This window comes from Pavona decussata, unplaced genomic scaffold (genome assembly GCF_977016875.1).
Source record: "Pavona decussata unplaced genomic scaffold, jaPavDecu1.1 SCAFFOLD_21, whole genome shotgun sequence".
Classification (NCBI taxonomy): Eukaryota; Metazoa; Cnidaria; class Anthozoa; order Scleractinia; family Agariciidae; genus Pavona; species Pavona decussata.
Genome location: NW_028145444.1, coordinates 6070386 through 6098197, shown reverse-complemented (window position 1 = coordinate 6098197; position 27812 = coordinate 6070386). Strand labels below are relative to the sequence as shown.

At 37.2% G+C, this 27812-nt stretch overlaps 3 protein-coding genes across 3 annotated transcripts; 1 reads left to right on the top strand and 2 right to left on the bottom strand.

Moving 5' to 3' along the window:
* Window positions 1-455: 455 nt before the first annotated feature.
* On the bottom strand, window positions 456-7693 carry LOC146486464 (acid-sensing ion channel 1C-like). The gene is made up of 6 exons (XM_085100889.1): window positions 6669-7693; window positions 5463-5625; window positions 4137-4193; window positions 2528-2762; window positions 1182-1273; window positions 456-580 (listed from the first exon to the last, which is right to left on the bottom strand). The coding sequence occupies exons 1-6, from the start codon at window positions 7590-7592 to the stop codon at window positions 456-458; spliced, it is 1596 nt and encodes a 531-aa protein (XP_084957015.1). The 5' UTR covers window positions 7593-7693.
* Window positions 7694-11763: 4070 nt separating this feature from the next.
* Window positions 11764-20588, bottom strand: LOC146486463 (ZP domain-containing protein-like). Its single transcript, XM_085100904.1, has 7 exons — window positions 20510-20588; window positions 19002-19262; window positions 17633-17758; window positions 15575-15980; window positions 14766-14945; window positions 13591-13886; window positions 11764-12017 (listed from the first exon to the last, which is right to left on the bottom strand). Exons 1-7 carry the CDS (start codon window positions 20586-20588, stop codon window positions 11899-11901), a joined length of 1467 nt encoding a protein of 488 aa, XP_084957030.1. The 3' UTR covers window positions 11764-11898.
* Window positions 20589-21446: 858 nt separating this feature from the next.
* On the top strand, window positions 21447-27183 carry LOC146486462 (ZP domain-containing protein-like). The gene is made up of 7 exons (XM_085100913.1): window positions 21447-21625; window positions 22997-23110; window positions 23373-23498; window positions 24364-24769; window positions 25155-25334; window positions 26175-26476; window positions 26998-27183. The coding sequence occupies exons 1-7, from the start codon at window positions 21466-21468 to the stop codon at window positions 27105-27107; spliced, it is 1398 nt and encodes a 465-aa protein (XP_084957039.1). The 5' UTR covers window positions 21447-21465; the 3' UTR covers window positions 27108-27183.
* Window positions 27184-27812: the final 629 nt, after the last annotated feature.

The following is a 27812-nucleotide window of genomic DNA, read 5'->3' as shown; positions in this document are numbered from 1 at the left end:
GTTGCAAATCAATGTTGATTATTAGATGGCAATTATTACCGTTACTGCCAATAGATGATAAGAATCAAAGACCCCTTTGAACACTGTATTAACAAAATTTAACTCAATAGTTGACAAAAATGAGATGCGGCAAGTGTTCGTCATTTAGTCTAGCCTTTTCAGGTTTGATTCGACCCACAACGACCTACTTCTTTGTTTGTTCTTCTTCGCAAGAACTTTCGAAAGACTCAGTCTTTCGAAAAAAAAGTCGAAAACATCTTCAATATTAAGCGAACAAAGGTCCTTTGAACTAATTTGTAACCAAAACACAACACTCCATCAAGTAAGGTGACGTCATTATATGGTAAATTGGGTCCAACGATAATAATGTCATAGTCATAATATTTATTCCTTCAACAGGATGACTTTATCCCTGAAGAAATTGAAAATAAGTTTCCTTATGAAAATAAGTTTCCTTATTTTTTGTTCTTCTTGCTAGAAAACATCTTGTGGTATACTTTTCTGACACCATAGTCCAGGAATTCGCATACAGTCAGATAGCTCATGCCCACAAAAAGACCAAAATTTCCGCCAAGGATCGCTACAAAAAATGCAGAATAAATAAGTTACATAAATATATAAGCGAGCCAAAAAGTGACCAGTAAAAAAGTAATCACATCATACTGGTGCGATGTGAAGCACATTGTACAGCACCCATTTCAAAACATAAACGATGCAAATTTCAATAGATAGCCCTTTTTCACACTATGTGGAGTTCGTCCCATTTCATGAATAGAGACGACAATATTCGTCAGTAACATGAGCGTGGATGTGACTAATGAAGCCAATTATGTCTGGGAATTCTCTGACACAGTAGGGCAATGACAGCGGAGTGACGACCGAAGAGAGACTGTTGAATTGGGCTCTACATGTTGCCTGTCTGTTTGTGTTAGGTTTACTGTAGGCTCCATCAGGACACTTATCCATTTGAGTCTTTTACGTGCTTAAGAACCAGATGCAGGGTACGATCTATACTGCCAGCTGATACTGCTCTTACACACACCTATTCGTTGTCAATACCTTGCTGGATTTCAGGGAAAGTGTAAGGCCCGGCCTGTACGGTACAATTATACAAGTTCCTTACGGATCTAAACTGGACTAGCACGATTTTAAAAGTTTTGGATTTCTAATACAGCACTTACCAAATAAACTCCATAACTCGAAGCTTGGAATTTGTTCAATTTCATCATAGTGCAAATCATTAAAATAAATGTCGAGAGAAACAACATTCTCGCTAAGTGAAGAAAAAAAGAATATGCAAAAACATAATTAATGACCGCACAATAGGCCTCCATAAAATCCCAATGATTATGGCGAACAAAGAGCATTCCTGTTTTCAACTTAAAGACATAGTGGCAGAACCACCCAAGGAAATTTAACATTACCACTGAATCAACTTCGAATATACAGAGAGATGTTTAAATAATGGTTTAAATAATGTATACCACAAACTTGAGCCTTCTCGAGCTCTCAACATAAGCTCTCTCAATTGTGAGGGACTCAACAATTTGTAACCAACAGAACGCAACACAGATGTCGAGAAATATTTTTTTTTATATACATCGTATGAATTTCCTTTCCTCTCCAGGGCAATGCTCGCTAGGAAATTAAATGGTTCCATCCCAGCAATCCCATTTACACTGCAAATTGAATTATCTGATTTCTCAATCAGGGACTAGTTTCACGAAGCCCTCCCGGTTAAGATGTATCCTTATTAATGTTTCTAAGCAATAATCTGTTGTTATAATGACAATAGGCTATTGTTAAGAAACAGTACTTAGGATACATCTTAACTTAGGAGGGATTCGTGTTAAGAAGACCTGGGGTCAGATTCACGAGGCCCTCCTAAGATGTATCATAAATATTGTTTCTTAACGATAGACTTCTGCTAAGGAACAATACCTAGGAGGGATTCATGAATGTGGCCACTAGCCTTACCTTCTTTCAAATCAAAGCTAATTTAGGTCAAGCTAAATCAAAGATAAGTAATTTCTCAGTATTACTCTAGTGACCTTTCGTTCTCTGGATCTACCATCTCATTTTTGTACTCGTTAGACAGAATTAATTATCAATTCGTCGTCTTTGCCGATAAATAAACTTGTCATTGAAAGAAATCGGCAGTGCTGTGGGGGTAGACTTATGTCTCACCACCGGGACAGACAAAGTGGAAAAATTTCCCACTAATGTCGGGGAGATGAGCATTGCTGGAATTGACTGATCCATTACATGGAATTCTACTTCAAAACCACTATAAGCAAGATGTTTTGCCAGCAAAATATTGAAAACGTACTTAATGATCACTGAGTTGTTGCAAGCACCCTTTTTATGTCCGGCGCAAAGCTCGGCTAATAAATCTACCGCCCTCAAATTTTAGAATAAAGAGAACAAAAACCGTAGCGATAAATAATAAGAATATGGATTATAGGGACTAACACAAGAGGACAGATAAAGCTCGGCCTCCTCCAAGCAATTTACAATATGTACTTACTCTATGTACTCATGCCTCTCTGGTTTGGTCATATTAAAAAATGGTTGATATTCATTGTACAATGACAGAGAAGCTGATGACTCCAGAGTTGTATTCAGGAATGATAAGAAATGTTCCACAAATACATCTCTTTGGAGCTTTGCATATGACAAAGCTGTCTGGTACTCCACATGATGGCATGCCTTGGGACAATCTTCTTTGCATCTGCGCCCTTCTTTGGATAAACTTAATAACTCTGCAAAGGGGGTGAAGATAATTGAAACTCATTTCAAACGCAATTCAAGTTTCTTTTAAGACTCTTATCCGCGCCATGTTTCACTTTTACACCATTCACCCATAAAAGTAAATGGAATTACTTTTTTTTTGTTTGTTTTTTGGTTTTTTGGGGGGTTTTTTTGTTTTGTTTTGTTTTTGTTTTTTTTTTTTTGTTTTTTGTGGTGATTGGGTTTATTTACTGCGATTTTGTCGAGGTTTTTGGTGGGGGAGGGGCTTCAAAATTGGGCTTACTACTTATTTGTATTTGATGATTTGTATAGGTAATCACATGATTTCGAGTGCAATTTTGGATAAATCAGCACGTGTAAATTTTCAAAGGCTTACCAAATTGCAATTTGTAGTCTTTGAAAAATTTACGAGTGCTGATTTATCCTAAATTGCACGAGACAAATCATGTGATTACTTGTTAATAATATACATGCAAAAATCTGTGTTTATTTCGTGTCATGGCTCACTGGTCCCACCTACATTAACGTTATTGGTTGAAAAATGACAGCCTTGATTGCTAGCACTTGTGGAAACACTTGTGGAAAGCACTTGTGGAAACTTACAGACCAAACGTTTCCTCTCTATTGACAGAGATCAAGTTCTGGAAGCATTTATTAAGAAGAAAAGATGTGTGAAAAGACGTAAAAATTCGTTTATTTAAAAAAGGGAACTTGTTGATGTTTGTTGTCAAGTTCTAATTGAGGCGAAATCGATCACCATTTTCAAAAATTGTAGCTTTTCTAAACATGAACAAGCTTTTTTTCCCACAGCTCATTTTCCTCAGTCGTTGCCAGACTTCTCGCCTATTTCGGCTTGTTTTTGCCTTGTTGCCGCAGTAGGCGGGATTTTCCTTCAAGAACATTCTTCGAGCTTTTAAATTCTCTGTCGCGAATAATTGAGTGTTTGCTATCTTTCTCTGTTAGATATCGGTCGATTGCAGTGACCATTACACGAACGCTATCAGGCTCGTAATCTTCCCCATCTTTCTTACCAAATGTTACGTAAAACGCCTCCAGAATTTTGTTCAGAAACTCCGGTTCGTACTTTTCAAGACTTCCAGACTTTGAGCCAATTATTTATGCTTTGTTGGGTGTTTTTGTTCTTAGCATTCTCCTTCAAACTCTGAATTAAAACCTGTCCGCCATTTTGTTTTGTTGCGCTCTCGCGACTTTCCTGTCAATCATTTTAATTTCAACTTTCTGCACTGAATTTCAAATTTTTGCACTCCATTTCAACGTTCAGCACTGTTTGGGATTAATTGACGTGTTCTCATCCAATGAGCATGCTGAAAGTCTTACATGTATATTATCTGAGATGAGCATAAAAAGCTAAAAGCTGCACTTACTGAGAATAGGTAGCGCACAAAGCAGTGTATCGTTTGGAGTACAAACCTGAGCTTTAGCTAAAAAGGAGAAAATTGGTACGAATGAGACGTTAAAAAATGTTTACAGAGAGCACAATGTATATAAAGAAAAAGGAAAATTTTTAGAGCTAGAAATTCAAATAATCATGCGGCAAATAATTGTGCGGATTCTTGCAAATATTAATCTCCAATGACTCTAAAGTAATCTAGTGCTTAAGGACAAGACTTACTAAGCTAAAAATTTGCATTTTTCTTTATAATTATACATCGTGCTCTTCCTAAAAATTCTTATCACTTCCCTTTATGAAGGTTGAAGTTTTAGCCAAAAAGGTTGGAGTATTTAACAACTTAATATAATATATTTTATATTTTTAACCACACTAACTTATTATTTGTAATTATGAATTCACCTGGTTACAGATCCATTTTAAAAATTAAAGTAGAATAATAATGTGATAACTAAAACAATCTATGGCTTCACTGACACTCTATTTAACTTCAAATCACGTTCAGACATTAAACTTCGGATAAAAAAAATATCTGTTGCTTTCTCGGCAAACTCTGAAGTTCATATACCTATATAAGTCATGGGATCAGTCAGTCAATAGAACAAAATTAAAGTGTAAGAATTATTGACTTTAATAATATTCTAGTCACTATATGTAAAAACTAAAGTAAGGTGTGAGGTTTGTGCTTTTGAAACGGCAGAGCGCGACCTTCTGAATTCCTTTATCGTGATTTAGAACCTGAAAAATTCATTATTTCAGACCCTCTCTAAATGTCAGGCCTTCAAGCATTCTATTACAGAAAGACTAAAAAAATGATGGTCTTGCGTCGTTGTCGGTTCATGGGAGAAGGTTGGGCATTTAAATGTTGGTATGCTTCAGTTTTTTGGTCGTTGTTCATTACCTAAAAATTGAACTTTGGATCGCGACTGTTTTCGAACATAAACTATCAGACGAAATTAAGTATAACAGAAGGAATTATTTTAGTGAATTTAAGGCTTAGTGAAAATGAAGGAGGTCTGAGAGTCATTAGTGAAAATGAAGGAGGTCTGAGAGTCATTGCTTTTACATGCAATGATAAGATTCTTTATAAAAGTTGTAATTCAACAGAAAAAAGGTAAAGTAAATCACGGTTGTTTCTCTTGTCTTAGTTTTATCCCAGCTATGGGAAGAAATCTCTGAATGGAAAGGTGGTTGCGTGCATTATCAGTTGATCAGAATAAAAGCCACAACTTCTCGTTGACGCATACAATTTTGGGGGGAGTGGAAGTGGCTGTGTGTGTAGGCTAATTAAAGTTCTTACCTCTAAATTCCAAGAGGCGACATCCGCATTTGTTGATAACTACCTCGTTCATGCACTGCATGATACAGCCGGGCTGAGAGTAAGCATAGGAAGCTTCTCCGTTAAACATGCTTAATCTCCTTTCAGTGCAGTTGGTTTCATATGGCTCCGGTAAATTGGTTATCTGAAAAAGGCAATAGTATAATTGTCTCAAAACACTCATGTTGGATTTTGTTACAAACAACTTGACTCTGAGAGTTTGAAGTCATGGAAGTATTGTGTGTTAAATATTCAACCTGGTTTTGCTATAACACCTGTCTATAAGAAATTCTTCGGACACAGCACACATATTTGTAGGCTATATTCCCTAACCAAAACCTAACATCTAGAATTAATATGTTTGGGATACATACAAAGTAGCCCAGAAGATGAAGATGAAATAGAGGCAAATTTCAGTTCTATTCACACGCCCACAGTTCAGTTTAAAAGAAACTCAAAACAGACATGATAAATAGATACCATATAAAGGGAAACAGCGGATTTAAACTCAAAGGTCTGAGAAGAGGCTCACGGTTAGCTTCAATACAAAAATAGAGAGAAACACTGTTGCAATACTTTGAAGTGATAGAAATAATTTTTATCCTTTGTTCATTGTTATAAGATATTTTTGGTCAAGATCATCTTCCACTTCAGCAATCCTTCTAGGTCAATATTTGGAACAATCAACTAAATGTCGGGTCCTTTATTGTTTTTTTTTCTTTTCCTTTTAGTTTTGGGAAAATACTGGTGCTCGACGAAGGAGTGCAGTTTCTACTCTAGTCCGGTTCCTGTGATTTCGTCGCCATCCTGTTTAACCAGGCGAGCTCTACAGCGTTTTTAGCGCTATTAGCTTGAAATTTCGGAGAGGCTGGAAGATATCGTATTTTGAAAATTGATGAAAGATAGAGAAAAGGTTAACTAATCTATGATTATTTCAGGTCTCAAATTGCTTTAAGTATATATACCGATAGTTTCATGATTTCCTCTTTCAGAGTGTGGTTAAGCTTGAGCATTTTCTTTAGAGGGGCTATTAAGTTGCTGTCTTGTACCGTGTTGTATTGTGTCATGTTTTCTGGTAACCGTTTAATAGCTCTCTATTCATTAAGCCCAAACCTTTGAATAACCGTATTGGATTTTGGGAGTCACTAGAACAGTTAATAATATTCAGAAAAAAATATTGATTCATACCTTTTTCATTTTAATGGAGCAAAAGGTGTGACTTCCAGGCTGAACACTGAAGCCGTAATCAGCCATAAATGGATAATTCTCTTGATCGTGGACCAGAACTGTAATTCCCGCGAGTGGACCTACACCGTTTTTTATGTAACTGTCTCGTTGTATATTCAGGCGAAGTTTTAAACCGTGACTTTTACCAGCCATAGTAGCTTTCAAGAGTGCGTTACCATTCCTTTTAGAATTAAAAGTGAAACACTGGCCGTAAATGGTGCTCATGAACGAGCTGAAGTTCTGAGCTCCACAGAACAAGCCAGCGTACGAACAAGAAATAAACGTTGGTGAAACATTGGGAAGAAGCATCTCTTCTATTTGGTTGCTGATGGCTTTGAAGATAGCTTCGAAATTGTCTCGGTTGAAGAAGATGCGAAATCTCTCTTGAAAGTCGTCAGTTATTACATCATTTGATTGAATTAGTATCTTGGAAAACTCGTCAACAAGTTCCTGAACTTCCTCCTCGCTTAAATCTGGGTTCGAAAGTGAAAGTAAATTTCTGATCTTATTCATGTTAGATGGGTTGAAATTACACAAGGAGACAGCAGGGAAAATCACGAATTCTTCATGGGCACTTTTGGAGGAAATCTTCGTGTTAAATGGCCTCTGAAAATACTCACTCAAAGATTGATATACTTGATAAGAACAAAATGCAAGTGATACGAAAAGTGCCAAGCTCCAAATAAGGCGCCTCACGGTGCTCCTAGCAAAGAGGTATTGGGCGCCATGCAAAGTTGTGTTGCTCAGAAAGGATTCTAATGTTTCGGGTGTCCCATCGTCAACATTCGGCGCCGCTCTGTTAACATCGCTCAATTCATTTGTGTTCCTCTCAACATCTTGTCTGGGTTCACACTCACCATCAAATACTCTTGCTCTGAAAGGCATTGTGTGTGTTCAAACGTAGCCAATATGAGAACAACCCCTCATAAGTTTGTCTTGCGTGTGAAAATTTCCGTAGCCACACAAGACGCGCTTCTTTAATTGTGTACCTGGGATCTGCCACTCGTTAAGTCGGCAGCAGTCAATTACTCAGTACACTTTGTATAAGCAGGTGTTTCTTTTTTAATTAAATATTGTCGCGATAACTATTTTTTCCTTTAACTTGGTAGTTTTATCAAACAGGCGTTGTTTATCCTGTTCCGCTCTTTTGTAAATGGTAATCGTTTACTTTATTATTCAACCACGGGGTTCCTTTGAGTTCATTTCACTTAAAAATTATGACAACGTAAAACCAATTTCATTTCAAGCGTGCACATACTTAATTATTAATTGTTAGTTTGGTAGCATGACATTGTGTGCTGTTTTAGAAACTTTAAAAACATTATTTCTTTTAGTTTTCTCAATTAGTGTTCAACATTTTATTTGAAGTCAAATTGCTGTCAGTGCATAAAATATACCATAAGCAATTATTCAAGGTAATAACGGCGTTCAGCCAAATTAATTCACTAAAGGGTAAACAATGTAAGTAATGAATTAATACCCGAAGCCCTACATTGAAATTGCTTTCCGGCCCGTCAAAACATTTGAGTCTAGTCTCTACCTATTTACAATCTATTTCCTGCCGAGACTCAAATAAGTGTATTTTTCTTTCCTTTTTTTTTTTGATGGACAGGATGTAAGTTATTTTAGTATTGTAAGTATAGTAAGTATTGCTAACGATGTAGATATAGTTATTGTGTTTAGTATTGTGAGCATTGTAAGAAATGTTAGTAGCGTTCAGTATTGTAAATGTGCTGTCATGTAAGGCAAATAAAAATAAGTGTCATTAAAAAAATAAATAAATAAATAAAAATAAACGCTTGTATGTAATCGTCTGGTTTTATTTTCGTTTTACAAACACGCCACAATGTACCATGATGACGCCAATAAGAATTAGATAGGGAAGCACGCGCACTATGTTATAACAAAATTTTTTTTTTTTGGCCGTATTGCATTCATTCTCGTCCCCAGAGCCCCAACGTTTTTTTTTTTTAATTAATGAACGAGTGGCTCTGGGTCCATCCAAAAATATCTTTTTTTTCATTGGCTGTCGAAAACCTGATGCGCTATAAGGTTAAAAATGCTACGCTTCTGCGCATTTGTCTTTACTTCCTAATACTGAACAGTACTGAGCAATAATAATACTGAGAAAGCGCGATGGTAATTTATCACACTGAGCGTGCGCTACCGGATGTTGTGAAATTCACGACATCCGGTAACGGCTGTTACCAGGGCCTACGATCCAACCGCTGACCAAAAGTTCGTAGGCTCTGGGAACGAGGATGTATTGCATTCGCAAGCAGAATTTCATCTCCGTAGGTTGATTACATGTGCCGTCATTGCGGCAAACTACTTGAGCAAATTTTCTTTTGTTTTGTCCATCAACATTGTAATTATGCAATCCACCTATGACAATGCCAAAACTTTTTCATTTTGATTTTGGAATACGAGTGAAATAGGCCATCTCCGTGTTGCTGTGAACCTCACTATAAAGGCGAGGCTAAGTGCAAAACTTTTCATATGAAAATTGGTTTTGTTTGCATTTGAATGAAAGCTCATTTTCATAGCAAAAACTTTGCATCGCTTTCATAAGGAAGTTCAAAGCAACTCAGAAATGGCTTATTATATAGGGCGCTTTGCTTCATGTTTCCATCTCGATTATTTTAGTTACTGTCGTGGTATCGCTTAGAAGTATCGCTTTCCATCCTGCGGTGGTCATTCTAGTAGCCCAACATTTTATTGCCATGCTTATCTCCATGCTCAGTTCATAGAACTGTCGTGATGACCTGCCTGTGACCAATTGTTTGATCCTAAAACGCACACTCATCGTCATCCCCAAGTCACTAGAGCGGTTCCACTACGTCCATTTGTAAACTGAACATGGCCAAGTCAGGTACATTAGCGACGGCAAGTTGTGAACACATTTTATAAGTTTGAAATTAGCGATTGGGACTTTTTTAGCATCCGTAGCATACAATCTCCTGCTTTTATTCGATGAGGGTACAAGGTGGAATGAGTTTGCGGGATGGCATGTGGCATCACGTGCGGAATTGCAAAATTATGAGAATACGATTCATGCTGGGAATAAATTAATTGAAGAGCGTGTCATGTTTCCGCGCCAATTTTGTAAAAGTAGCAGCTTTTTTATGCTGCGGACTGTAGCCGAATATAAAACATCTAGCCAACAAATCGAACATAAGATCGTCTGATTGCTGGTTATAGGAAGCAGTGACGGTGAAGAAATCGATGGAAACTGTTTATAGTTTTCGCATTCAAGGAACCATGAGTAAATCAGTAGTAAACTTTCACTTTTCCCCTTGTGGTCCATGCGACTTTGGTTGAAAAAAAAAACGTGGCAGCGTGTAGTCTTATCAGGAAAAAAGATTGATCTTTTACCGTGCGCAAATAGTAAACATTTGTCTTCTTTTATCTTCTTTAAAACCCTCAGTGAAGGATCAATTCTCTTACCCTGTATACTCGATGATTCATTTATCATGAGCAGGAAAATTGACACTGACTAAAGTGATTGAAATCTGAAGAGTCTGAACAATAATTTGACCAAAATGCATTAGCGATAAAAATAGTTTCACGGCCTTTCACACACCCTGTCGATAAATAGACACAATAATTGTCATCTGCTTTATTGTTCTAAGGCTTTTTCGCTAATAAATCTGAAGTTAGTGTGGGAAGTCTGGCACTGAAAAACCTTAAAGACGGACACGTTTAGTTCGATAACGCCTTTATTTTCTAATCTACGATCTGTTGTTTAGTTGTTTAATATTCGGTTAGAGTCTGCAACATGGAAAAAAAACTTCTGCTCTTATAAAATTGGCACGACAACAGGGCGCGCTCTTCAGTTAATTTATTTCTTTAAAGGGGCAGTATCATGGGAGATATCATGATTTTTGGCCAAAATTCAATAAATTTAAACTTTGAACACTGTGTTAATTAATTTCTCAATCGCTACTTTAAAGAAATATTAATAGGGATTCTAAGACGAAAGGTTGAACCCAAATATAGTGCAACCGGCGATTTTTAGTGCGTTACTACAGCGAAATTTGAAAACGTCCGCCAGACGTTTTCAAATTTGAAGCCCTCTCTATCTTGGTCATCTGCCGGCGAAAATATCCTTGGATAGTTTCTTTGTATTCTGATAGTCTTTTAATGGAATTTCGTCATTATATCTTGGCTGCTATCAACCGAATAGCGTCTTTCCGATTTTCGATGTGTTACTAAAAATAGCGTGATACTGTCCCTTTAAGTCATTCCGCATCTCTCGTATTTCGCATAATTATGCCATTCCGCACGTCATGCCACATGCCCTTCCGCAAACTCATTCCTCCTTTTACCCTCACCGGTTTTTATTTTGGCGTCATTGATAAGGAAAACAAAACTGATCCAGCATGTTATATCCATGACAACATTTAAAAGCGCCCGATATTCTACAGGGTGTGTGTTCTGTTTTCAAACTTTTCTTGGAACGTCCACTTGCCTGTCATATTTTTACAAAATCCTTGGCACTGCTCATTTTACATACTGTTTGTCAAATTAGATTATTTGCTGTCTTTTTATAACGAAGCACGAAGTAGCAGTTATGTGCTTTACAAACATTAACTAACACCATCTTTGATTTTCAACTCACCTTGCCTTGCAGTCTGACAAGCGTCACGTGACCTAGCGAGCAGACAGTCTTTCGCTCGGTCACGAACGTTTAGCAACAGTGAATGGTTCTTCGTTTTCATAAAATTTCTCCCAACAACTCAGTTTCTAACTGCTTTTCACCGTAACAGCGAAAGTTTTGTAAAACCTGCACAATTTGGGTAAATTAATATTCCTCAAAACAACTCCATATCGAGAAGAATTGTTCGCGGGCTGTTCGCAGATGAGTGATTTAGAACAGATATGTCTTACACAGCGGGTGCATTTGTAGTGAAAACTATTTCTAGTTTTAGCAATTATTGATTTTGTAACAACCTAGATGGGTTTTTCATCCACTCTGATTTTTTCTTCGAGCTCGAGCGGCTATTAAAAGGCGAACTCACTAAGAATTCAGACCACAAACAAGAATGTACAGCTTATACTTTATTTCGCAGCTATTGACTTATAATCATCAAGTCTTTACATTTTGTTGTATTTTATTAGGAAAAGCTCATTTTCCTCTGCTTTTATTTTCGTCTTTTTTTATCTTACACCGGGTTCATTATCAGCCCACTCACATCAACGGAGTATAGTCAGTTAAGCGGCTGCTTTTCTTGCGTGAAATCCAGACTATTCCCAAAAAGCAAAGTGCGGATACTACTGACATGGCAAGAACGGCGGGTAGAGTAGCTCCTTGAAAAGGGAAAAAGATGTACATGTTAAAACATCCCTTTTAAACAAGAAACACGAGTTTAAGAACAAGTTTCTCAATTCGATTCCGATTCAACTCCGTGTCAAGTTCATTGACACCCTTCTGTGAGATTTTTTAGAAGGTTGTAGTGAGGAGTTCAAATCACGTTTTACAGAAAATCAATGTTTTAAGGTGGCCGAACACAGTTTGCGCGCGCTTAACAGATTCTGTTAGTGATGCTATTAAGCGCGCGCTAGGGTTGTGGTAAGCAAATACTATCGACCACTCGATTTTATACCAAAAGGTAAGTTTTGCTCTTAAAATAACTTAGTTTCTCGTTTGTGAATCCTTCTTCATTTATCGCCGAACAAAGAAATTGAGTTCACAATGAGCTAAGCCTTTTTGTACGCTTTTCATCTTTCCGAGAAACCCTAATTAAAAGCCACGCATGCGCATTTGAGCAAAAAATTGTGACTGGTTATTTTAATGGAAATAAACTGTTTTCTAAGGAACCGCTCGTTAGAATTGCGTGAAATTTGACAAAACAGTAGTTTTCTAAAAGCGTAACTTGCCTACAAACCAAAAACAAAATCTAACAGAGGGTATCTTCAAAAAACATTAAAGTGCAAAACCAACATTTACAGGAGATCTGTCTGTTAAAATTACATGAAAGCAGCGTCACTATGTCAGTATTTTGTGGGTTTTTCTGGATACAAAATATGGAAAAAATCTAACGAGTGCATTTTCTAAAAATTAAGAAAAACCATTATTTGTGGACGGTTAATAGCTTGCTGCGTTGCCATGGCAACGGCACCTTGTTCCACAAGAAGTATCAAAATTTATTCCTTCTTAGTTAATCTTGCACCATGCTAATTTTGGGTACTCAGAAGTACGTAGTTTTCAAATAATGTTTACTAACACCGGTGTACTGGAAAAACTGTGTTCGGCCACCTTAAGCCAAGTCATCTCTAGGGGTGCTTACTATTTGCATGCAAAAACCCGCAAATTCCAGTTGGACAATCAAATGGTACGCATCATTCCATTTGGAGTATTTCTAAAATTATGGGCTTCTGGTCAAAGTGATACATTTTTATTCAGACTCCTTTCGGGATTTACAGCTGATGTTCATACACTTTGTATGTTTTCCATTTTTTGTTAAGACAAGCTAAACCATTTCGTATTTATGCCGAAAATTTCCATTCGGGTGGTTTGCGTAAATGGTAAGCACCCCAGGTCTCAGTTTCTCATGCTGCCAGAGACAGATTTTTTCAAATCCGTTTTCAATCTTTATCGATTTTTGGTGTGTCTTCTATTATACTATTATAATTACAATGAAATCTTTCAAAATATATGAATTTCTGTTGACGAACGTCAGTATGCACACTAAATATTTTTTTGACAAGACTTGTTTTCGCGAATTTTGATAAATGTACGTCAGTTCATAATTGTTCCGCAACTGTGTATGGTGGCCTCAACAGAAATTTGCTAATGGTCATGGCAAATGGATTCACCGTCAATTTTGCAGGGTGTTTCAGCTGAGTGTGTAAACTAGTCAAAAGTGGAGGTTTTATTTACCGCTTAAAGTTGATTTTCGAGGTGCGGCCATTTCCGTTCCGTCACTAACAAGTGTGAGAGGTCCCTGTGCCAGTGGGTACAATGAATCGTCAATGCTGACGTCACGTTTCTTTCTGAGCCCCTTAACACAGCCATGTGTGCATCTTGATTTTGGGTTTTCTGCGTCACAAATCCTTATTTGGCAGTGTACAAACACGAATGGGTGATCGGCGATGAACTTGAAGCCTTCTGTCTTGAATTGGGACGCGCCCACTTTTGGAGATTTGAGGATGATAGTGGTTTCATCCACGGAGCATCTACACGAGAGAAAACATAATGTTGTGGTTTGTCATCCTTCAAAAGATAATATTTTGTAAGCACCTCAAAAGAGCTCTTACTGACCAAAAAGAAAATGAGTGGTGCATTATTTAGTAACGTGACACAGGCATACTCAGAAAAAAATCCGAGTTCTCCCAACAGGGGTCAAACCTCCGGTTACTAGTTTAGATGCTCTACAACTAAGCTACCCGGGACTCGTGGGAGCTATAATTATAAGGCCATTAAGCTCTCTTTATATCACAGTTTTTTACGATATCTAACGGTACTATGTTTGTACTGAGTATTTATGACTTGGGTTTTATTAATGATAGCCCTGATATGAGGCCCCGCTAATTAAAGGTTGTTACTTGCTCATGACAAAAAGTGGTAACTTGTCTCGCAAGTAGCAACCTTGCCTGTATTCTACTTAAATTTATTTTATAAAGAGAAAGGATAATGTTTAAGCTCGGGCGTGCAGTAAGGAAACCGAGTTGACTTTTTCACTAACAAGGGACTACAGAAAAATAGAAAAATTTAGTGGAACATAAACTCAAAATTACAAAAATTCAAATTTCAGTGCACGTGAATGCAATAGAAGGACGGACGTAGAGGAATGGGTTATTGAAGCAGAAAGAAACCTTTCAACCTTTATACTTGAATGCAATTTAATTTAATAGGTATAAAGCGTGTCATTAATCCACCGTTAAATGGTTGAAGACACTGTTTGATGAAATCGCAAAACCTCTTGAATGACAAAGTCAACAATGCGTAAAATCACCTTACTGTGGGAATTAATTTCTTTTAAAGATGTCAGACTTCTTAATCTTTAAATTTGTGCGCCAACATCTTCTACCAAAATTTTAGAAACAGTGACCTACCCGTCCGCGATGAGGTGATATTTAGTAGCATCCTTTCTGTCTTGGGTGGGTGTAGCGTAACAATTCTCTGCTAACACGGACAGAGTCTTGTCCTTGGATTTCACGGACGCTTGGAAATTCAGGTACTGCCTTAATTTGACTTCCACAGGGTAGTCACTTGACGTATAAGGTAAAGTAAACCTGACAACACAAAATAACTCAATGATTATGTCAAATTTGCAGAATGAATAAGTTTATCTCTCAACCCCAACTTTTCACAACGTGATTTGATGTTCACACGATACGTTACCGCGTAAGTGGCCACTATGCAAATCTGTTGAAGGCCACCTAACGAACCTCAGTTGGCTAGTCATGAGGCTTAGACTGACTCTTTATGGGCATAGCTACTTGTAAGAATGGATACGTTCAATTTCAAAGTTTTCGGAAAGATTTGTAAACAGAAGTAGGAAATTATTCGCAAAAGGACAAAGCACAAGATTGTCGAGTCAATGTTGTACTTTTAACAGCGGTTTCCTCATTTCTATAGCATAATTATTACAAATGCGGTACATGAGGAATTATTCCGTTTTATTTCAGTTGACTTAAAATTAAAAAGAAAATAAAGAGTCACCTCTGTAATCTTACTTTGATTCCCTTAGGCGTTCTAATTGTTTGGTTTCTCCTTTTGATGTTGCATCCTATTAGCAACATGTGGGAGTACCAAATCTAACAATCTATTGAAGGAGAGAAAGTCGGTAAAAATTGCAAGTTCAAACGGAAATTACTAAATCGAACAATAATGCTAGAAAATAAATTTTGGTTGTGCTTACTTGTCGTCGGGGAACATGTCTAAAGCAACTGTAAAGTTCCCTTTTCCATCTTCATCAAATACTAGTTTCCTGGTATCAGGTTTGATTCCAACAGCAGTCGCTTCACCCGAGTTCTTGTAGTAACATTTGAAGGGTATCTTGATCTCACGAACTCTCGTAATAATAGCATCATCTGCCACTGGGATTTCTAAGACTGTGTTACTATAGACTACAGCGCCTTTCTTGTGTCTGGCGGTCGTACCACAGCCAGTCAATGCAGTCGTCAGAGTGTAATGGGTTTCTGTTTCCGTGGCAACGCAGTTGACATCTCGAAGAGTGACGTATTCACGGTTCAAACCAAGGAGGAGAGATTTGGGCAGAGTGATTGACATGTCGTTTTGGCGGCATTCCACAGAAACACCCGAAGCTATACGAGTTCAAGAGAAAACAAATTAATCCACCTACTTATCATTTATCCACCAAAAGGTGAACTTTGTTCCATGCAAATCGTAACAATAACACGTTTTCATCGTTACCATACCCATCGGGCCGGACGGTTTTCGGGAATGTGTGCGCCCTCTTTTAAAGAGGAAAACCTTCGCATTGCAAATCAGCTCTTTGTGAAGTAAAATCATGCCCAATAATCTTTACTTTCAAGCGATACTACACCTTTTGCTGTTCATTACGAGAAAATACGCATCCATTTGCGTAAAATGGCGACCAATTGCGCGAAGACACATTCATTAGCGCCAAACAACGAACATTTGCGCTTAACTCAGATTCAATAACGATTTTTGCATTTTTATCAACATTCAAAAACACTTTTGGGCATTCTTATGCGTCATTCGACATACAAAAGAGAAAAATATACTTTCATTTGCGCCAATATTCAAGTCATTAACACCATCTTGAAAGTCAATAGAGGTAATAGACAAACATTAACGTGTATAAACCATTTATTAACATTTTTATCACACTGTTTGAAATTCAATAGCATTCCTGGACGGCATTAGTGTGGATAAGACAAATATTAATGCGCTTGTACAAACAATTGAGCGTTCTTTAGATTCAATATACAAAAATCGATTTTCAATTGAACAGTACAATTTCAAAACATTATTTTGTTCTCAATTTTAGTTTACCCTTTAATAAGCTCTCTATTCAAACATCTTGGCAGATAGGTCTGCACGAAGCGGTACCATTGCGCACTTTTAGCTTCGTGGCATTTTGCCAGAGGTCAGGAAACCCTTAAGAAGTGAATGAACTGTACAAAATTTTCTGATGCTTTTATCCCATTCTGCACTTGACAAACAGGTTACGTAACCTTCGTCAAGTGCAGAATGGGATAAAAGCATCAGAAAATTTCGTGTACATCCCACTGTCAATGCAAAAGTCTTGTAAATTAGGTATTGTTCAATTGAAAATCGATTTTTGTATATTGAATCTAAAGAACGCTCAATTATTTGTACAAGCGCATTAATATTTGTCTTATCCACACTAATGCCGTCCAGGAATGCTATTGAATTTCAAACAGTGTGATAAAAATGTTAATAAATGGTTTATACACGTTAATGTTTGTCTATTACCTCTATTGACTTTCAAGATGGTGTTAATGACTTGAATATTGGCGCAAATGAAAGTATATTTTTCTCTTTTGTATGTCGAATGACGCATAAGAATGCCCAAAAGTGTTTTTGAATGTTGATAAAAATGCAAAAATCGTTATTGAATCTGAGTTAAGCGCAAATGTTCGTTGTTTGGCGCTAATGAATGTGTCTTCGCGCAATTGGTCGCCATTTTACGCAAATGGATGCGTATTTTCTCGTAATGAACAGCAAAAGGTGTAAATCGTTCTAAGCCGATGTAAAATTATTTGCCAGGCGTTTCATTGATAGAGAAAACTGGGCAGCCTTGTTTCAGGGCTTAAGGGCCCAAAAAAAAAACAACCCGATACGAGGGTTATAGACAAGGAAGCAGTATTTACTGTCACATGGGTGCGATGTTGCGAAGGAAAGGTTAAATAGAGAAGCAGAGTCTGTTTATTTCAATAAATCTCCTTGAAACCGCAGTTATTCTCACCAACACAAGTATGACCATCTGGTGCCAAATTCAGTTCAGGATCTGGACAAGAGCAGATATAGCTACCGACTGTGTTCTTGCATTCGTGTGAGCATCCGCCATTTTGCTTTAAGCACTCGTTCAGATCTACAAAAGATAAGACATTTTGTTAACCTGTGTTACAAAAAAACAGTGAATAGAAATTCCTAACAAGATATAATTTTCTTTAATAGCAGTTAAATAACTAACACTTAATTAATTCAGATTTATAAATTTACAACAGCTTTACTCCCCAACAGTTCAAGTTCAAATAAACTGGCCAAATGGTGGAGTTATTTGAACGCGGTTCAGGAATTTTCCGCTGAAAATACGCACCACCGCAAGACAGTGGTGAATATCCGCATTCATCTAATAATTTAGTTTCCGGACACAGTTGATACACTGCTCTACAATCGGTAACTTTTTATTTTATTGCAACTTGTTTCCTTTGTGCAGGATTTAAGTTTGCACCTCCTTTCTATACAAGGTGAGCAGTCATCATTCAAGGGCTGGCCACGCAAGAATGAAACGTTGACATTTCGAGTCAAATAAAATGAAAACTTCTTAAACGAACACGTGTTAGGAGTAAAACGATCCACGAATAAGATTATAATGTAAGAGATTAAAGCATGCCAAATTTTAAGAATTTTTTCAACAATTAGTCGTTTTATGGACGCGATTGATAACCGAGTTTACTTGCAAATGTAACTGTTATTTGTTTTACCCGATGACCACAAGATACATTCCTACAACCCAACGGGGAGTGCATTTTAATTCGTAAGTACACTTATCCATATTTAAATGTGAAACCTTTGATCTAAGTCTTCACAACCATGTGTTAACCAGAGTTTGAATTAAGTAGCATTTGGAGGTGGCTTTTATGGCTTTGGGATGGGCGGAAGTTCGACGCTCTCAAAATTGAATAGCATCTGATCTTCGATTACATTAGACCGTTAAATTAACACTTACGATTTGAAGAGAATCTTAAATGAGTATTTTAAATATTGCGATGTGTAAGTCATCATGTCGATTCAAAATGAAATGATTACTACCCCCACATACCTGCCTATTCTTCACGCACAAATTTTCATAACTTACCGTACGAATTTCGCAGGATATTCGCTCTTGTTTCATTTATTTCTCGAAACATAACTTGGTGGAGTGGTATAATAAAGTACAATACGTGGTTCAACCAGCGTTTAATACATGACATTTTTGAATTTTGCATATTTTATTCAACTTAGATGGTAGAATTACGTAATAGTGAAACAACTTTTTACATTGGGCATTTGGTTTTCAGGTCGACCATCTTATTCCGTGTCTACAGTCAAATTTTTTATTTTCATCTTACCGCGCGATTGTTGCTTGATGAACACGTGAGGAGGATGCGCCAGGTCGGAGGGATCTCGGTATGGTCTTTTCAAAGAAGGCTTGTTGCATTCAAAGCACAATCCGCCCGCTTTTGTCCACCACTCCACGGCTTTGCACTTGGGATTTAACTTGATACACAGCTCTTTGCACTCCTTGGACTTTGGCACTTGCTCTTGTGTCAATTTCACTCGACCATGTTTTGTGCACCAGAATGGAGAAAAGTCCATCCACTCGTCTTCAACTAAAAATGTGCGTTGGAAAGATTTACGCACAGACCCATACATTAAATATACATTCACCACTTTTATACTAACCTTCTGCCGAAAACGGCGCCTGTGAATAGAGTGTGAGTTGCAAAAGGTATTATACAAAATTAATGTATGGGGCTGTGCGGACATCTTGCCGGTGTGTTTGTGAGACTAAGTCCTTTATTCAGATTAAGAAAACAAGGGCACCCAACGGATCGTTTCGGTAAATTATCTGTTCGGAAGGCCCTAAATCCCCTACAATTTTCTGAACGGAATTTTCACTTCGAACTTTCGTGATATGGAAAACTTTAGGCCTAGTGTTTTAGGATTGACAAAAATATCGTTTCGAGGGCCGAAAAAAGGTCAGCTAAGATTTTCGGAAAGGAAATAAGACCTAAGGTTTTCGGGAAATGGACAAAAATGACCTAGTAATTTCGAAAATACTCAAGTTCCCCTAGAACGACCGAAAAGATAAAAATATTATAGCACGGCCTGAAATGAACCTATAGAGCTTTAAAGACACTCCAGATAGCCTAAAATAGCGTTTCAAAGGATTTGAGAGAAAACTGTCGTTGGGTGCCCTTGGGAAAAGTTTAGGCGATGTCCTTTCCAAAGCACGCTATGTAGTCAAGGATCGGAATCATGCGACAATACAAATTTTACTCAATAACATAAAATCTCAAGAATCGCAGCGTTCAAATTAAAGCCTTTTTTCTGTCTTAGTGTTAATTATTCTGTACAAAGTGGTTTGCATAGCCAATTCTGTCATGAATCATACTAAGTGAGAGATTCTTTCAAAATCTCACGATTAGTTATTTTATGTGATACTGTTTATTATCTCTATCTAGCAGGAAGGTGTTTTAACTTGTGAGTCTGTGGATAAAAGTTTAAGAAGAGACGATTCAAATGAACCTCCTAGGAAGGTTCTGGAGTCTTTTTCATTAAGATGAACACTACAGTTTCAACTTTAAAGTCTGTAAAAATTGACTGTCTTCGTCTTTGTTGTTTTCTTATTCATGTGCGGAGCTGGAATTCGTATCAGACTAACGATCGACGAAGCCACAGCCAATATTTCTTCATTAGAGAAACACACCTGTTTGAATGTAACAGTAGTTTGCTCTTTATCAAGCTAAGATAAACGCCAGACACCAGTACAACATTAGTAAATCCATGCTGAAAAAGCTTAAGGTTAAGGTGTGTTCGGAATTGCTAGTTTTAACTAAATAATTACATTACTTACCTTTCCCTTCAGATGCCGTAGTTGATCCCGACCCGGCTAAAGTGTAAAGCATTAGAAAAGCACCTGCTAAAACCGACATAACTGTACGGAATTCCAAACAAAGCAGCGCTAACCGAGAAAAACTGAGAGAACGACTGTCAAGGACTTTTAAAAATATTTTGATCGCCTTTAAAGCTTCGGAGCAGAGCTTTGGGAATTTTGTAACTCAATTCAACAACATAAGTTGAAAATTGTCAGCTGTTAAAAATTCCAGCTAGTTGTTACAAGTTACAGATTGATGAAAAACTGAATATATACCACATGAATGCAATTAGCACTGTCCCCAAAACCATTGAAAAGTGGGACGCTGTTACGCCATTCGTCTGCACAATCTTTTAGTAAACAACGTGAGAGCAGAATATAAATCACATTTTTTAGGGGTAATTTGAAATATAATAATAAAGATATCGAACCGAGATCAGTATGAAAACCAGTTTAAAGGATGAACTGTCAGCGAAGTACACGTTTAAAGAATTCCGGTGTCCGCAATTAGTTATGTAAGCTGAACACCCTGGACCTTTCAAGAATAAAAAAAACTTCTTGACTATCATGAATATGGACGACAAATTACATCATCGGTTTTGAAAAACACATGAAAGAAAGCTGTTTTTGAACTGCAAGTTGAGAAACGAAAACAATATCTATATACTAATTACCTTCTGAGCGCGCTAAATTCTTAAAAATAGTTTCAGAAATCTGAAGTAATCGTGAAAATTGCATCACATAAGTTGTTATCAATGTTATTCATAAGTTGTTATCAAAACACAAAAGGACGGTCCCTTTCAAGGAAGGCAGCCGTTAATTGTGATCAAAACGTAACTTGCTGAGGCTTATAAAAGCACCGATTTATTTTGCTGAAGTCACATTAGTTGCCATTTTTGTGAAGGAAGAAGGAACTGACGACGTCTGCTATCGCCATGAGTCTCGCTGTTGTAGTGACAATGTTGGTGCTTTGTTGCAGCCTTACTGCAAACGGAAAGGGAGGAATTTCTAAAATGAAGCCAGTTTCTAAGAAGCTTACAAACCAACTTGACGAAATTTTGCCTGATGGAAAGTTCATTGAGGATTCTTCCGGTGGTAAGATTATCAAAACTGTTATAATAATTTTAGCCTTTGGAATATTGAAATCAAATTCAGTTGCTACGCCCATGCAAGGTTAGCTGTCGGCATTGCTTTCGTTAAAATGCGTTGCACTCTTTAATTCAGTCCTTTTCGTAGTTTCAAAATAAATCTATAATTTACCAAGATAAGTACAAGTATTTGAAGAAGATTAAGGTGTAAATTCGTCGCTGAATAACAAAGCCGTCTCCGATTAGGTTTGAAACTCTGACTAACTCAGTTATTTTTGTGCAAATACTGATATGATTCAGACATTATTTACACAGTCGCATTTCAAAGTAAACTTTACTACTCGTGCTTGTCTCGTTATTGGGCCGATTTTCAACAGTATTCCTAGTTTTTCATGGGTCTGAAATACATTCAAAACAACAGAACTCTTCGTATAAATTGAGCAAGGATTTTTGCGCTCTGAAATCCAGGTTTAATGTATGGTATTTTTTCCCAAATTGAACCTTTATGCGTGGTTACTCCCTAATTTTCGTTTTGGATTCTAGCAGCGGTTGCTTAGATCTGCCTTTACAGCATAGTCATAAGACGCACAAAAAGATCTTTGTTTTGGAAGACACCGTTCACCGCAGAACGCATGGGCCATAGCAAAAGAAGGCGCCATCCTTACTGACGGCAATTTGTAAAATACGTGCTTTCTAGAATCCTTCCTGACGCTTTCCTGGCGTCGGTTGTGTACCAGATCTATTTGTTTCGGGCGGCTAAAACGAGTCTGAAGTTACATGGTATGACAATTCAATGTTTTCGAAACAGTTAGCTCCCTATTGTAACAATTAAGATAAGGACAAAAATGTAAAAACTGAGTGGTTTTTCACAACTGTTAAACAGAAATTGGACAGTTAGCACCATTGAACACACTCCATTGTTTTCGTTTGTTTATTTACTGCATTATTTGGCCATAGCTATTTTGCTTTTATTTCATGGGTTTAGTAAGACTTATTTACACGATTTTTGCAACAACAGCAAAAAAAATTTTAATGTGCACGTCAAAAGGATTCTGACCCAAAACGTATGCCTGTCAACAGAGATTCTTTTTACGTTTCATTTTGCTAACAGCCTACAAAAGATGTTAAGATTTGTAGAAGTGATTCATTGAAACACTAGCTTGTTTACATTTTGGCAATATTTCCGAACTGCTCAATATTTTAATCAGCATATTTGAGCGGGATCAAGCTGTAGTCGTGGCTGCTGTCTATTTTGAACTAATGACCAGCACTTATTATCATAAAAAAAAAACACCGGCCCGAGATTTGACTATCGGACGCCAACCACCACATAAATCAACACAAAGTAACGCTTTTCTTCTTCTGTTTCGTTTCGCAGTTAATCCATGTGCCAGCGACCCATGTAAGAACGGAGGGAATTGTTCAGTAACTGCAGGCAATATCTACAATTGCCAGTGTGCAAGAGGATTTAAAGGACAGACTTGCGAACAAGGTAAATAGATACCAAATGGGTATTTCTCTTGAACAATCGGTTTTAAAATATTCTTCTAATCTTATCAAAGAACCACGCTGATACCCACGTTAAAGTAGTTTATGACAAACAAACAAATAATTAACGAAAAGAGAATAGTATAAACTTCTGTGTGAGTAATTTTCACAGATTTATACCGTTGAAAACCTTTATGTTGGCTTTTGAAAAACTGTGAAATAATTTTAGTGGAAATCATAACCGACGAAAACACTTTCTTTTATAGATATCGACGAATGCGCGGTAGACAATGGCGGATGTTCTCACGACTGTAGTAACACAATTGGAAGTTATATGTGCGAATGTCCAGACGCAGAACTGTCATTGGCTGACGACAAACATACTTGTGAAGGTAAGATGAACCCAGTAAATTTACTGAATATAACTTTAATAATTGTAATAAATAGGTTCTTAAAAAAGCCCTTTACATCAAAACGAAGTCTCAATGCTTTTACAGTCCTTTTATATAAAAGCCCTAGTCTAAGAACGCTCTCTTAAAAAGAATAGATTTTAATATTGATTTAAAACAGTCCACAGTGGAACATTGTTTAATGGTGCTTGGTAAATCGTTCCAAATCCTTGGTGCGATGCGGAGTAGACAATGGCGGTTTCCTATCCTCTAATAGTTTATTACTTAGCTGTGTAATTTGCGTAAATAAAATGCACGTTTTCATTGGTTGTTTTATGGGCATGTGGCAATAAACAATTTGAAAAGGTAGCCTGTTCAAGCAATAAATACCTCAACCCTCTGCTCGCACAAGAAAAAGGCGGGGAAAAGACTTGTCATTGTTAGTGTTCTTAAGACTTTGTTTCAAGAGTTTTCAACATTAGCTGTAAGCGGTCGAAAGTTATTTAAAAAAAAAAAACCATGGAGAATTCATACAGTTCATTAGAATACAACTGAGCTTACCAACACATAAAAAGAAGAATCTTCAGTTGAAACAGAATTAAAAAAGAACGAAACGCCAGTAATATTTAGCAACTAGATTCTATTTGGTAGTTCATTCAGACATGGGTCACAGACGATAGGAACAAAATCAGTGGCACAATAGCCGTGGCATAAAATGATCGTTCCCTAATATAACCCACAAACTTTAGTTAAGGATAACCCCGCTGTGTTTAAATAAACCATCAATGACAAAACGTATGGGTGCAGCACACTCCTGTTTCAATTCATCTATATTAATTAATTAATGAACTTCCTTTTAATTATCCAGCAAAAGGGGTCATCGTCAACTGCCTTCAAAATGAGATGTCTATCACAATCCCTAAGCCCATCCTCAAAGGAATGGACCGCGAACACCTTCGACTCAAGGACCCGAAATGTGGAGCAACTGAAACTGCCACGCACTTTAATCTCAAAACACCACTGACTGGATGCAACAGCAAACGAAGGCAAACCAAATCCGCCATCGTATACAGCAACAAAGTTCTGGAGATTCCACTGAATAAATCTGACATCGTAACACGCGTCAGGGAGATCGAAATCCCATTCAGTTGCTTTTATTCCAACTCCAGGAAGGCAACAGCGGTTGGGGTGAAACCAGAAAATAGAAAACTTGTCTTCTCTGAAAAAGGAAAAGGAAACTTTACTGTCGTCCTCGAATTATTCCACAGCAAAAGGTATGGATTTAAAGTTGCCTGCTGTGAATGTGCGTCTTGATTGTAAGCATAACTACGACAATCTACTATATTTCATCGTCGTAAACGCGAAATAAATTTGCATTGATTCATACACTGACCATCTTTAACAAACGGACCATAAAGCCAGATATATTTAAATGGCAATATTTAATATAGTTCTGTAATTTCATTGTGTACAGTCTGTCATAAGTAACTTGAAAATATTCGGGATTCAATGAGGAAACTTCAACTATTCTTTTAACCAGACTCGAAATCTCAAAGAGGTTAAAACTAAGTAGTTTTGTGACCAATCCATTTTTAAAACTTCAGGAAACTGAGAATTGATAGCTGTAGCTTATCTGCATTACTTTTTTTTTTTTCTTAGGTATATCAAGGCATATGGGCAAGCTGACTTTCCCCTGGCATTAAAGCTTCGTCAACAAGTTTACTTACAGGCAAAAGTTGAGAGCAAAGATAAAAGGCTGACAACAATAGCTGAAAGATGCTTTGCCACGCCAACCCCCAACGAGAATGATCCTAAAAGGCTGGTAATATTGAAAAATGGGTAAGATGCTGTAAGATTTTCCATCTTACTGTTGAAATTCGCAGCAAACCCTACGATTGAACCTTTCGTAGGTGTGAAACCAAAAGTGTAGTTTTTTGGGTTGTTGAAGATAGTAATAGTAATTGCTATGTTCAAGATATTGTTGATTATTTTTAAACGGATCATCTACTCTTAACGTGAAACAAATTACGACTAAAATTGCCATCTTACCGCCCAGTCAAACGGCCTAAATAAGATTACACTTAGATTATACTACCCCATGCGGTTGTCAAACTACATCGCAGAAGTGAAAATGTTTTTATTGATTCAAGCAATAGCGATCGCATAACGCCAAAGAAACGAAAATGACAGCAAGCAGGAAATTTAAACGATACAAGTACAAATTTGTGCCCGCGCAGCCCAGTTATAAATATGTTCATTCTGTAGGCATATTCACGTGCGTGTAGTCAATGTGGAAATTCTCTTTTAAGGCCGTAACGACTTGATTGCTAGCTCACTCTACCAATATTCTTTGTTGACATACATAATTATATAAGCTTTCTACTCTTTTCTTTAGACAGAATCGTGTCTTTGTCCAAAGCACTTTCTAGGCAATTTAAAGGGTCAATCAATTTTATTCGTGGTTCAAAAATTCTTTTGAAAGCGCGTTTAACGTGAATAAAGCAAATATCCCTTAATTCCGTATATTTTTGGGTCAATTCGCGGGTGTTTTTTTTCGAACCACTGTATTTAGAAACTCTGGAAATCATATTTTTGTATAAACTGTACTATATTCATTTACATTCTCTCAGCAACTAATTCTGGTTATTCCAAGATACCTTTTTTTCATTTGTTCACCAGCTGCGCCGTTGATGACACAGTAGTAATCTACCCCTCCCCCAAGGGCTACTATCGATTTGGTTTGGAAGCCTTCGAGTTTGTTGATCAGCCGTTCGTCTTCATTCACTGCCGCATAGTCATTTGCAATGTATCCGATGCTCAATCCAGGTGCGCTCAGGGATGTCAAAAGAATGCTCGAGTTAGACGTGATGTCGAAGATCACAGCATGTATGCCCTGGCGCAAGGACCAATCACTCTGGATTATGCTGTAGACTACCAGGAGGGACATGAATATCCTGATGCTAAGAAAACTGACACCGAAGGTGAGCGAGTTTAATCCTAAGGCCTGTCCATTCGTTTCAACTTTTCCTTTTATGTCCGTTCGCTTTTCCGATAGGAAAACTAGAGGCTCTAGTTTGAACCGTATCTCCAAGTTGGAAATAAATTCCAAAATCAGGTGTATTTTTGAATTTGTAACTGTACAAACCTCTTAGTGAATTAGAGTCGTGTTGCATTGACTTCCCATAATTTTTTTTCTTTTTTGGCGTTATATTATATATACATATTTTTTATTTCAAAATCCAATCTTCCATTATGCAGTCACCCGAGGTTATATTGTATCACTCAAATCTGTAAGAAATATTAATCAACGTTCAGATTTCACCTTGGCAATCATTTAAAATTGGTTAGGCTTGTGTTTCCAGGTTCCCCTTTTGATTACTGTTACCAAATAGAGGTACCACAAAAATACACATCATAGCACATATTAAATCATATTGTATACGATAGTTTATCACACTATTTTACTTCTTACATCGTTTCTTTTTTTTTTTTTTTTTTTCAGTTGAAGTGAACGTCCCACTTGTTGCGGCTATGGCCGCCATGACAGCTCTGACCATGTTTAGTGTTGTAATTTTGGCCTTGAAGAAAAGGTCAAGTAATGCTGGCTATTAGATAGCCAGCTGCTCAGGAATTGTAATTTCTGTAAACTCTTCGTTATTAAATGCGAATAAAAGTACCTTGTTGAGAATATGGAATGTGTATCCAGTCTGAAATGAGTTGCAGGCCTGATAACTGTCGTCAATAATTGTACTGTTGATTCATGATTGGACTAATGAAGTTCTTCGGAATGACATAAATCCTAAGTCATTGTTTGTAAGGAAAAATAGGCTTTTGTATTCAAAAGATACTTTGGACACGCCTTCTTCTAGGAAGGCTCTTGGCTAAAAAACGTTTTCACATGCCTTCCGGTTCTTTAGCTCGAGTTCATCTCCCAGGTTTTCTCGGCCTTTGCACCCTCTATTTTAAAATATCAACTACTCTATTTTCTTCAATCTCCTACCTCCATAAACAACACCTCATAATTTTAGAAGCTCCTTAAAATACCAAATGTTTGCATAAAAGGTGCAATGTCGTTTTTGCTTGAATGGCAGTTGCAAAAGGCTCGAAGCTGAATGGCAATTTGAGGTTCAGCAAAAGCAAACCGCAGGGAAAAATAAGACAATTTGCAACGTAATATCTTAATGCGGCGATAAAACTGGCTCTTTTTAAATATTTCTTTTAAGTGGGTGAAAATGGTCCAAATGTCACGGCCAAAAAAGTGCTTTCTAGTACTCTAAAATTGTAGTGTCAAGGGTTTGACGATTATCATTGCGTTTA

What these genes read in the sequence shown, in the direction of transcription:
- LOC146486464 (XM_085100889.1), bottom strand. Translation starts at nt 7,592, where the DNA reads ATGCCTTTCAGAGCAAGAGTATTTGATGGTGAGTGTGAACCCAGACAA. An exon ending in GAGAGGCATGAGTACATAGA is followed by an intron (nt 1,274 to 2,527) that starts GTAAGTACATAT and finishes TTCTTCACTTAG; the next exon opens with CGAGAATGTTGTTTCTCTCG. An exon ending in CGAGTTATGGAGTTTATTTG is followed by an intron (nt 581 to 1,181) that starts GTAAGTGCTGTA and finishes CATTTTTTGTAG; the next exon opens with CGATCCTTGGCGGAAATTTT.
- LOC146486463 (XM_085100904.1), bottom strand. Translation starts at nt 20,588, where the DNA reads ATGTCGGTTTTAGCAGGTGCTTTTCTAATGCTTTACACTTTAGCCGGG. An exon ending in CATCAAGCAACAATCGCGCG is followed by an intron (nt 17,759 to 19,001) that starts GTAAGATGAAAA and finishes TATCTTTTGTAG; the next exon opens with ATCTGAACGAGTGCTTAAAG. An exon ending in GACATGTTCCCCGACGACAA is followed by an intron (nt 14,946 to 15,574) that starts GTAAGCACAACC and finishes TTGTGTTGTCAG; the next exon opens with GTTTACTTTACCTTATACGT.
- LOC146486462 (XM_085100913.1), top strand. Translation starts at nt 21,466, where the DNA reads ATGAGTCTCGCTGTTGTAGTGACAATGTTGGTGCTTTGTTGCAGCCTT. An exon ending in CGACAAACATACTTGTGAAG is followed by an intron (nt 23,499 to 24,363) that starts GTAAGATGAACC and finishes TTAATTATCCAG; the next exon opens with CAAAAGGGGTCATCGTCAAC. An exon ending in GAATTATTCCACAGCAAAAG is followed by an intron (nt 24,770 to 25,154) that starts GTATGGATTTAA and finishes TTTTTTTCTTAG; the next exon opens with GTATATCAAGGCATATGGGC.